Source organism: Chiloscyllium plagiosum, unplaced genomic scaffold (assembly GCF_037043375.1).
Source record: "Chiloscyllium plagiosum isolate Xiang-an unplaced genomic scaffold, Cpla_swu_hap1 HiC_scaffold_31, whole genome shotgun sequence".
Classification (NCBI taxonomy): Eukaryota; Metazoa; Chordata; class Chondrichthyes; order Orectolobiformes; family Hemiscylliidae; genus Chiloscyllium; species Chiloscyllium plagiosum.
In genome coordinates this window covers 19,082,551-19,095,103 of record NW_028270169.1, presented here as the reverse complement: position 1 = coordinate 19,095,103, position 12,553 = coordinate 19,082,551, and the positions used below count along the sequence as shown (strand labels likewise).

At 37.1% G+C, this 12,553-nt stretch overlaps 1 protein-coding gene across 7 annotated transcripts in view; it reads right to left on the bottom strand.

Annotated features, from left to right (window-relative positions):
* Positions 1 to 7,194: 7,194 nt before the first annotated feature.
* synrg (synergin, gamma) overlaps positions 7,195 to 12,553 on the bottom strand; it is a 110,714-nt gene continuing 105,355 nt past the window's right edge. For 6 of the 7 annotated variants that reach the window (XM_043718368.2, XM_043718370.2, XM_087977307.1 and 3 more), the window contains one exon: positions 7,195 to 9,965. In XM_043718368.2, the coding sequence (XP_043574303.2) occupies positions 9,834 to 9,965 (132 nt within the window). In that variant the 3' untranslated portion in view covers positions 7,195 to 9,833. The remainder of the gene's footprint in view (positions 9,966 to 12,553) is intronic. The other variant, XR_015752328.1, reaches the window with a different exon arrangement.

Sequence of the window (12,553 nt, the reverse complement as noted above, 5' to 3'; positions counted from 1 at the left end):
ATAGAAGTGACCTTACCCTCTTCAGGCAATTATTTCAAACGGAGTATGTCAGGGTCTAGTGGTGGCAATAGCTCAACTTACTAAACCTTTTGTTTTTGCTCTGCTGTTTTGAATTGGAAAGAAAAAAGGGTGGCTTGGGCAACACAAAAATGAATAACCCTTTTTTACTCATTGATTCTTTTCACTAAAATGGGTATCTTTCCTACAGCGTGAATAAAGCCCATTTTGCCTGGGCAGTGAGAGATTCCACTTGTCCTCCCCTATCCTTTTCTGCAGCCCAAGTTTGCAATTAAGATCAGTGCCTATTGTAAGCGAATAAAGCTCTTGGCAGTCTAATGGCAGACTGCGGTTGTCGTGCTTTGCCTGCATAGAATAGTAATCATAAGAGCAGATGATGACAACAGTGACATTTTGTTCCCACTCTCAGCCCTCCCTCACTGCTTGGAGCTTTGAGCGAGTGAGCTCTGAATGGCAGCACAGAAAGGTGAACCAGATTCACATTAATTCTTTAATCCTGGGCTCATGTCCACAAACAGACAGAACTTATTGTAAACCCTGGACTGATTTTACATACTGTTCATTCCCAGCGTGGAAAGCAAAGTGCTGATAGCTTCATTGATGTATTTTAAAATGATAAGTAAAACATAATCACAATTAAGTTACTTGCTTTATACGACAAAAACAGACTAAATCTGGATTAGGGTTTCATTAAGAAGGGAATGTATAAGAGCAGGTTTGAGAGTTCAGAACTATAAGGTTAATATAAAATGACAAAATCCAAGATAAATTGGTGAGTATATAATCCTGGATTGTGGGTAAACATTAAAAAATCAGCAATACTTGAAAATGAATGTACTGTTGCTATAGGAGCTCCATTTGAAGTATAAAAGGTGAGTTGGATCAGTATAGACCACTCAACAGATTTTCTGGTTTTTCATTTAGATCTTGAAATAGCTGATCTGTAAAACAGATTAACCTTTGCATGGTACATTTGTACAGCACCTTTCACAACTGTCTGATGTAACCAGGATACTTTACAACAAATTAAGAGTTTGATGACGTGCTGTTACGAATCATGCTAGTGACTTTTTAACAAATGTTAGATGTGACAGAAAAATATAGTTTACAGTTATCGTGATAAAGGATAAATATGTTGCCTTCGGGAAACCGGTCACGTGTGTGTGTGTGTGTGTGTGTATAATATATATATATATATATATATGTATATTTTGTACATTTACATCTATTTTTAAATGGCTTTAGTGATGAAGATGTTCTCAGTCTAGTCACTCAGGATTCCAGTTATTGCAGTGTTGCATTAAAACACATCATGCATTTGTTTTTTCAGTAGCAATGCAGCAATTACTCAAAAATTAGAATGCAGTACTACTTGCAGTCGATGTTTACAGTTTACAAACAATTATCATCTCCCAGTAAAGTGTTTGATGTTTATGTTAGCAGGCTTCCAGTGTGAACATAAAGGTTTACACTCTCACTTCAGACTATTGAGAAATTGTCTCCAAATTACTACTATGCAAACAACCATTTGCATTTATATATCACCCTTAATCGAGTAAAACATCCCAAGGGTACATTAATGAACACAATGCAATGCAACACCAAAGCACACAAGGAATTATAAGTGACTAATGATCATCAAAGAGGTGGTTTTCAGAAGAGTTTTTAAAGGATATATGGAGGAGTTTAAGGATAGAATTCCATATCTTAGGATCGAGGCAGTTAATGGTCTGACTGCCAACAGTGGAATGATGAAAATATAAGTAGCACATTTGAATTTACATCAAGAGTTTTGGTAGTGATATGCTTGCAGGTCTTATAGCCCTCCTAGGTCTGGGCTTCAATGAACTATGAGAACAAACAAACAAATGTTTCATAAATGTAAAATCACAATGTGAATGTTACCCTGACAAGGCCCTTTGGACATCTCATGAGATAGTGCCTGGCACAATTTGCTTGATGTCCAGATTTTTAACGTGTGTTGTTTGCAGCTGATTATGCCAGAAAAGCACAATAGTTGTCTTCAGGCTGTTGAAGTTTCTACTTTTTTTAAAAAAGAAAAATTGCTTGATATATGCAAAGTTGGTTTGCAAGAGTTCATACAACAGACTATGAAAATGCCAGCTTAATCTGCACCATAGTTATACTGACTCGATGAACTGTGTTAGCATGAAATGTAATATGAAATTATGTAATAGAAAGGCAGAATTTTAAGATTGCTATTTAATTTGTAGACACACAAGAAAACAAAATATACTATACATACACAAAAGACCAAACATCAATTTTGTTGCACACTTCAAATGGGTTCAACATAACTTGTCATTAGCAATGAAAAAAATGATTTTGGGATTAGCACAATGATCAGTTAGTATTAAGGATTAAAGTGTCTCTGAACTGGTCTGTACAGAACACATTTTTCCTGTCTGCTCTAATAGTACACACAAACTTTACTCAAGAACTAATGTTACACTTAATTCACGTTAGTGCATATTTACAACAGCAAGCATTGTGGTCACACACAGACAATATTGAGATAGCATTGATGACGACCTGGAGCAACATTAATACATTGTATGGTGCATTTTCTCTAAATGAACTGCCTAAAGTAACCTTGAAACATTGCACAAACTTAGACTGAGATGCTGCATCATGAGGTATTAAAAAGCAAGCAAGTATTTTCATCAAAACAAACAATGGAAATGAAAAAAATGACACTGCCTTGTGTTTATGTTTACTATAAATACTTCTCAGTGGATTACAAGAGTGCAACCAATGTCATTGGGTTCTGATTACAAACGAGCATTCAATATTTTGCCACATGGTTCAAAGACACTCTAAAGCCTCACTACGAATGGAGCATGTGACAAAGATCTATCAAATGGTTAAGAACATTCATTTGCCAAGTAGAAGCTTGCCATGTTAATTTAACATAGAACACCTGAATGTTCACTGCATTAACATTCCAGTATACCAGAGAAGGTACAACTTTGCATCATTACAAATACATTTTCACATTAGATTCAAGTTTTGTCCAGCAAAACAGGAACCTTTATTCAGTAGTTACAATCAATATATATTGTACCTTTATTACTATGTTTAGTTTGATAGCAGTATCAATGTTTCTGCTTCCCACAGTGCAATCAACAAATGTATAATCTGAAGATAACTCACCCATAAATATCAGCTCACTCTCCACCTGGACCGCCATTTAACACACACTATCCTTGGAAAGCTCTTCATTTGCTGTTCCCATCCATGAGATTAGGAACATACTGTATGAATTCATTGCCCATCATATTTACTGGTTGAATTATAGATATTTTTAATCAATCTGTCCAGATGTTAGGACACACCTTCAGACCCAGGGTAGAGACATGACCTCTGTGCCACTCATGAGTAAATGTGCAGTTATTTGCATTCCTTTTCCTTGAAAGTGTCTTTAATTCTCCCAACCAGCTACTGATTACTCCCACCACACCCCCCCCCCCATATACAAATCCCAAAACCTAGCTATTACTCTCCCAACTACTAATTGCTCTAGCTAGATTGTTCTACTCCAGTCATCACAACTTCTGTCCTGATCCACTGTTTGGTGTCCCTAAAGATTGACGCCCATTCTCCTGACCACTGCCACCTTCACCCAGGCAGCGGTAGCCTATCTACCCAGTCGTCTTGAACACCCTCCAGAACTGATGATTTCCAGCCTGATCACTTGTCCAACGGTTAGGTCCAACATCAGAAGTGCCTAAGGTCTCAACATTCAGTCACAGGGATTATCCTAAAACAAGTGCCTTAATTTCTACCTGAATAATTCTGATTTGTGAATCCAGCATTCATTACCACAACCATAAATCAACAGTCAGCTATATATTTGCAATGAGTCAAGCAGCATTTACTGCAGCTTACACCTGGTTCCTGCAATCTAATTTTACTAATTTAAGCAAGATTTACGCTACCAATAGAATAATTTTGAAAAATCAGGTACATAGTAATTTGATACACCTGCCAATGTTCTTGCAAAGCACAAATGTCACCTTGTTAAATTATAACAAATTTAACTTTTGAAAAATTCTGGACAACTAGAGGAATGCAACAACAATGCAAGGGGGCACTTTGAGGTACCAAGTATAAAATTCTATATGTTAGCAAAATAAAGAACTGCAGATGCTGGAAATCTGAAACAATTGCTGGCGAAAATCAGCACATCTGACAATAGTTGCAGGGAGTAAACAGAGTTAACCATTCTGAGTCTAGTGACTTCATCAGAACTAACGGTTACATTCAAAGATCAACAGTATGTAGGTGTATTTGAATTCTTCTTGTTAAAATCATTTATCCTTTGGGTGTGATGCCTCTGGTATTCATTGTCTTGCCTTAGCTGCCTTGAAGGGTTTGCCAAATATTTCACAGCACAGTTAAGAGTCAGCCAGTTTGGCCTGAAATCATATGTGGGTCAGACAATGATAGAGTTCCTTCACTATAGGTTATAATAAATCATATGGATTTTAATAACAATCCAATAATGATAATTTTTTACATAGATCAGCTCTTTAGTATTTCCAGATTGGTTTTTGAGCTGAATTCAAGTTCTCATTCGCCACAGTTGGATTACAATTGTCCACTTAGTTAAAAACCATATCAATGGGGAGGGGTATTTTTAATACTAATTCTCTTTGCCACCATTCCAATTATGGCAGCACCTACGTCTTGCTCGGAAAAAGTAATGCCAGCCACTCCACAACATCCAAGTAGTTGCCAGTTACATGAGTTTAGAAGTGACCTTTAGCAGGCTACCAAGTCTTCGGCAATCCACACCTACAATGTTCAACCGAACGGGAACTGTTAAGGTATTCAGCAAGAACAGGATCCCTGACTGATTTTCTCCTCCTCAGACTGGGTGGTGCAGCCAACTTCAGCTTCCCCTCCTACTGATCAGGGTGAAAATTTGCTTTTGGAGTACATGTCAGGGGATAGACTGACCTTGGGAGGATTACATGCCAGTTCATCAGAATGATACCGTTCAGACAGGCACACGGATGGGATAGGCATGGAAAGATATAGACCAAATGCACGGAAATGGGACTAGTTTAATTGTGAAAACTGAGTGATATGGACAAGTTGGGTCAACGGGTCTGTTTCCACACTGTAAACCTCTATGACTTCTAACCTGGGGTTAAGCAGTTAAATTATGATTGCTGTGTAAACAAGGCTTCCATAAAAGATTATGGGGTGATCTTAATGAGGCATTCAAAATGACTAAAGACTTTGAAAAGGTAGCACGAAAGATACTATTTTCTCTGAAGGAACCCAGAAGACAGGGGACTTAACCCTAAAATTAGAGCCGGACCATTCAGTGGTAGAGTAAGGAAGCAGTTTTTCCCACAAAGAGTATTGTGAATCTGGAACTCTTTCCCCCCCTCCCCCCATAGTATTCATTGACGTTGGAGTTCAAATGAAAGTTGCAGAACTTCAGATAGGTTTTTATTTGACAGATTATTTTCCTTGAAAAAGAAAATTTGAGAGGAAATTTGATAGAGGTATTCAAATTAAGAGTTTAGACAATAGACAGGGAAAAAACCATTCTGATTGATGGAAGAATTGAGTTCGAGAGGACTCAGACTTAAGTTAAAAATAGCAATGGAGATATGAGAAAAAGAAATTTCAAACTGTAAGCACTTAGGATCTGACATATGCTGCGTAAGTGTATGGTAAAAGTAGATTCAATCAAAACCTTCAGGAGGGAATTGGATTACGATCTGAATATGAAATATGTGCAGGGTTACAGGGAGAAGACAGGGGTGCTGCATGACGTGTATTGCTCATTGGGAGAGCTGGCATAGACCCAACAGATCATGAATTTCAAGCACCTCTTCTAACTAACCATTATCTGTGTGCATGCCCCTAAAAGAATGCAGCAGGATTTCTGAAAACAGAAGACTTCACAGCCAAGCATCATCTAATCAGTAACTACCTCATCAATTTTAGTACTCATCATGGAGATCCGGAATGGAAACTAAGTTTTCTCTCCTTAATTCAGAGACATGAGGCCAATTTAGCAGAATCTGGAAATGCAATCCTCCAGATATAGGAAAACAAAAAAAAACAGAAAGTGACAGAAACACTGCAGATCAGACTGTATCTGTGGACAGAACAGATCAACTAATGTTAAAATTATTTTGATTGAAGTCCACAGTAAAAATGCAAAATTGTCTATTCTTTGTTCTTATGTTATGTCCAATTTCCCATTCCCAAAATCAGCTGTTTTCACTTTCAGACAAAAGTGCAAAAGGATTCAGTTTGGTTCTGCTGATTCATAGCAATAGCAACATTGGTAGACAGCGAAGATTAGAATCCTGCCCACTCAAGCACAGCAAAGCGTTGCTTGGAAAACAGTAAGATATGAAGGGAAGAATATAGGTAAGCTTTTCAAACACAAAGTTTATGCTACCACAGCTTTAATATCACTTTTTTTTGACTTACTGTCAATCTAACCTTCAGATTCTTACAAACAATTGCGGATCTGATAATTCCCAGATGTGTGTACACCACAATACATTTTTATGGTCCTGTGCGTTCTACATTCTTAAGAATTTCAATGTATCAAATTTTAAATGTATTTTAATTGCAAATGTCAAAATTCTGTGAAAGACAAGGGTTCATAAAAGAATTAATAGCTTTTTCTCAGAGTTGACTTATGGATCTAAACCTTCCAGTAAAAAGGGAACACTAAATTTTCAAAGGTGTGGGTTTGGACTTTTGAAGTGCTGTTGTGAAAGTTTTCAATGTATACAGTTTGTGTTTGGTTCCATCCTTGATGGGGAGAATCTAGATTTTCCAATTAATTTACTGAAGCATAATTTCAACTAAAATTTTTGAAACTCCAAACATAGGAAGCATTAATGTTTCCACAAGTGGATGAAACCTGCTGCACATTCTGTAACAATGCACAAGGTTTCCACAGCAACAGAAACATCACCTTGGATACAGTAACCTAGGACACGAGTTCTTGGCAATGAGAAGGAACCCAATCTGATGTTAAATCTGGTGCTGAGAAATGCCATCCAATTAGACTAAATTGCCAATGAAAGACTGTTCCAGTCATTACCTTAACTAATTTTTTTTTTTAAAAAGTCCATTGTCAAAGACCTTTGATAATTAACATGATTATAAACACACTTTCATCCTACATTCTTTATTTACAATTATAATTTAGAAAGCATGCCAAAACAAAAAACAATTTCCATTATTAGAAATGCATGCGAAAAGAAGTAGCCAGTATGTGACACATACATTTCACCTGCAAAAACTCGAGCCGCAAGGTTTAAGGTGCAATACAATATTGCGACTGGTGATGCATTTAAAACTTTCAGTTACGCTATTATACTCATTCAACGTGAGAAATAAAGTGTTTTACGCCAGTATCAGTAATCAGCAAAATGACAGTCAAATAAAACAAAATTCATTCAAGGCAAAGCCAGTCTAGAAACCGCTCCCCCTCCCTTCCCCGCCCATCCCATGATTACAAATACCACTTGGAAAACAATTGTCACAGCATGTTAACACGGATAAAATTGATATTAAAATGCAATTACAGTTAAGACTGCTCACCTTGTATATATAATAAATCAAAAGATGCATCATCCCCCACCCCAAGTCCTCACAGAGTTTGCTTCTGTACTTCATTTAAACACTACAGACTAGAAAATGGAGTCAAATCATTTAAAAGACCAGGCAGATAATGCAAATACTGCCTGGAGTTTCTTCTTCCAAACTGTCCATTTAACATTCATAATAGTGAAGTTCATCTCAAATATTCCACACATATTCATTCCTTCACATTAGCAAAGGTTTCAATCTCCAAAATCAGAGGTGAGCCCTTGAAACGTTAAAATAACACGATAATGGAGAGCATTTTTTTGCAACCTTCAAAGAATTTATTGTACAGTGATCAATATTATTTTCACTGCACCTGGCTCAGTTCTGACTAAAGTTCAATGTACTCTATTTCTGTGATTTCAGCAGCAAATTTAGAAAATTTAAACTGTTTCCTGAAGTAGACATTTTATTATAAAACCGAAGTTCTGCTGCAAGAATTTAAGCTTGTAATGGTCATTCAATGAGAAGAATCTAACCATGCAGCGCCCCCCAGCAAGCACAATCAAACACCAAATTCTATTGAATGGCATTATCCCATTAAATATACCAGCGATCAAAACCAATGCAGCATTTTCAGAGGTAGTGGAACACTTGGCTGATGCAGTCCACATTTTAATAAGGTGCATCATAAACTGCACCATTATGAGCATGCTCTTTGCTAGCTGATCACTGAACAGACATAAATGACAAGTGTAAAATCTATTCTAAAAGGGGAAGGAAAAAAAGCACAGTTTTAATGATATTTTACATGTAGATATATAAATAAATATAAATGTTTAACCAAGCAGTACTGAACTGTACCTAACAAAAATTCAAATCAATTTGTACATTGCACTAGAACACTGAATTTTTCCCAAGGAAACTGGGGTGTTTCAGTATGATATCTTAACTGCATGTGATCTAGATAAACATTTAACTGACCAAGAGAAACCTACAAAAAGGACAACATTGCCTCAATGCCTTCCCAAATACAATTTTAGTGCTGTACTTCGGCAATTTACTTTGGTGATATATTCATTAAAAAGCCTGTGCATGGAAAACTTCTGGTTGTGAGTGATGGTGTAAAACAGACAATATCAATTTGGCTGCGCGCTAGCCATGTCTCATCAGGAGAAATGTATAAAAGGCGGCCAGTCGCATCTGATCCAGTTCACACCAAAGGCCATTAACAAAGTTACCCCCACAGAATATGACTTTGATAACCCATTGTTTCAAATTTAGCTCAGTGTTTAAATGAAACGAGCTGAACTGTGGTTGCATTTGACACCCTAGACAAACACATTAGAAAATAAACAAATGCAGTTTACAAGATCTTGCTCTATGTGATCAATTAGGGAGATCTTTAAAATTCACACAACGATTAACTAGATTGGTCAGATTCTAAGAGCTTTCACATTATGAAGGTCATTGGTCCCATCAGGTGACAGATTATGTACAATAACCTGTTGGTTCCACTCTGCTGAATGTGTTCAGTAAATTGTTTTTAAGTTTTCACCTCCATTCTGCCAGGAATTCAAGGAAAGTGAGGAAACTAATCCATATGAGGTTTTGACATTAGTGCAATTCTATGCCCACCTGTGCATTATATATTTCGGGCCTCTCCTTGCCTCCTTAATTTAGGAAGCACTTAACCTCCATCATCCAGTTAATTCAATTGTTGCTAAGAGCTACTGAAAGTTAAGGACATCTGAATGATGTGAAGTAAGACATTACTTATTTAACTATCAGACAATCAGATTATTTAAAATAAAGACTTTTAGTATCCTTTCACAGAATTAAAAAAATCAAAGTGAGGTTAATTCTTCCCAGTAAGGCTGCTCATTTAAAATCCTGTAACATTTAAACCAATTTTACCCATGACTTCAAGTCGCTAGGGACAGACAGATAAGCATTAGGTCCATTTGAATCTGAAGTGCTGCTGCATATTTTTGGAACGAGAACCTTTCAGCAATCATGTAACTTTAGCTTTTTTAAGATAGTAACTTGTGTAAATAACTTCAAAACAACTTTGATGCATATTAAATATACTTTAAAAAAATAAAAGTTGCAAGTTGATTTTTGTTATGGGCTACATCCTCCAATTTTTGTGAAATTTCAGTGAAGTGCAAGCAATAGACAAGTTAAATTTGATATCCTTCAATTCCTATGAAGATAGGTCAGAGCAGGTCTGGTAGGATGAGACCTGGTGGTTTAGGCTCCACACAGTTAATCCAGAAATTGGCACAGCTGGCATGATACTGGTGACCACCATAAGACAACTTAAAATTGTCACTCTCAGAGTTGAAGGCCTGGAAAAGAAGAAGTGGCAGTAAGAATTTCAGATTGAATACAGTGTTAGCTGGATATGCTGATGAACATTTATGGTCCAGTATGTATTTGACACCAGATGTGGTTACTAGTATACATTTGCATATTCAACTAGAAATATTTGGGGTTTAAAGTAGAGACTTGAGAAGATAAATGTGGGGGACATATTTTCCCTCAGGTTTCATCCTGTCAAGGAGTTTTGCTAAAGGCAGACCACACAGAACCATAACAAACCATGTCCATGAGCTGTTGCTTTTACTCAGCTTCTCCAATGCTGCAAATATTTGACTACGACCTTGCTTTCTACCTGAGTCCTGCTGAAGTTCTCACCATTTACTTCAAATAGCAGAGGCCAGCAAGATAAATGCAAGGAGCAGAGATTTAAAATTGATGTCAGGATCCAGTCATCAAATCACTGCCATTTAAATGTCACTTACTCAAAGAGTGAAGTAACAACTGGTTGACACAAGAGGAGATGCAATATAGTTATGGCGAACGAGAGCTTTTTAATATAGAACCTTATCTTGTATAAAGTACAAGGATTTTCTTTTGTTTGGTGAAATTGGCGAGGGTTTGTAACTGTACTCAAATATATACGAATGAAAAATGTCAATGAAGGATGGTTAATATTTTACAGAAAATTACAAATTAATGTCAACTAAACTGACCTCACCCAATAGATTCATTTGAACTAAAGTTATTTTTTACTGGTCTGAAAAATGTCATCGAGAATTCTATTTTATATAGAACGCTTACCACATGCTCAGAACTGATGTGATCTATAGGTGCTCAAGTCAGGACGCCACATGTTAAGATTTATACAATCCAAAAATAAATGTGGATCTGTTCACATCTGTAATTGCTTCCTTTATTACTATTTAATTATATTTTAATTGATCAGCCCCTTAAGATAGAGCAGATTTAAAGGAGTATTAATTGAAATTTGTGCATAAAGTGTAACTCCAGCTTATCAAATGCTTGCCACAATACAAATCAGAAAATCATTCACAAATCCAGCCTTCATTTATGTTTCGTGTGTTTGAATAATTTAAAGAGCAAAGTTCTTGAAGACTGTTAAGATTGGATAGAAGCTGGATTTTGGGAAAACTCGACTCTTGCAGGTAAACTCTAAACTTGCAGATTGTCGAGTATTTCTCTCTGATGTTCAAAACAAAAGGTTCTTCAACCAATGGCAATTGTTTAAAAAGGCTATGACTTTTTCAAAGCTCACGCTGAGGGCTGTAGAAGTGCTCGACAATAAAAATGCTCCTAATTAGAATGAAGGAACAATTGAGCTTCAATGTCTCAACCAGAATAATAGGACAGAAGTGTAGGTGTGACAGATGACAGAAAGAGTAAGCACAGAAATAAGAAAAAAAAGGAAGCTCATGCTAGATACGGAAGACTCAAAACAGTAGATACTCAAGAAGAGCAGAGAAAATTGCTTAAAGGATTTAGGAAAGCGAGGAGGGAGACATGAGAAAAAACACAGAATGCCTTTAGATTTTCCCTCAGTATATTAGGGGCAAGATAATAACCAGGGAAAGAGGACAGCCCATTAGATACCAAAATGGCAGTGTACATAGAGAGCCAGAAGACATTACTTAGGTTTTAAATGAGCATGTTATCCTTCTCTATTGTAACCTGATCAGGTGTACCCTAAAGCTCTGTGGGAAGCTAGGGAAGTTATTGCTGGGCCTCTTGCTGAGATACTTGTATCATCAATAGTCACAGGTGAGGTGCCAGAAGACTGGAGGTTGGCTAACATGGTGCCACTGCTTAAGAAAGGTGGTAAGTACAAGCCAGGGAACTATAGACCAGCGAGCGTGACATTGGTGGTGGGCAAGTTGTTGAAGGGAATCCTGAGGGACAGGATGTACATGTATTTGGAAAGGCCAGGATTGATTAGGGATAGTCAACTTGGCTTTGTGTGGGAAATCATGTCTCACAAGCTTGATTGAGTTTTTTGAAATAACAAAGAGGATTGATGAGGATAGAGCAATAGAGGTGATCTATATGGACTTCAGTAAAGCGTTCAAAAAGATTCCCTATGGGAGACTGGTTAGCAAGGTTAGATCTCATGAAATACAGAGAGAACTAGCCATTTGGATACAGAACTGGCTCAAAAGTAGAAGACAGAGGGTGGTGGTGGAGGGTTGCTTTTCAGACTGGAGGCCTGTGACCAGTGAAGTACCACAAGGATCAGTGCTGGGTCCTCTACTTTTCATCTATTATATAAATGATTTGGATGTCAGCATAAGAGGTATAGTTAGTAAGTTTGCAGATTACACCAAAATTGGAGGTGTAGTGGACAGCAAAAAAGGTTACCTCAGGTTACAATGGGATCTTGATCAGATGGACCAATGGACTGAAGTGGCAGATGGAGTTTAATTTAGATGAATGTGAGATGGTGCATTTTGGGAAAGCAAATCTTAGCAGGACTTATACACATAATGGAAAGGTCCTAGGGAGTGTTGTTGAACAAAGAGACCTTGGAGTACAGGTTCATAGCTTCTTAAAAGTGGAGTCGCAGGTAGATAAGATAGTGAAGGCGGCGTTTGGTATGCTT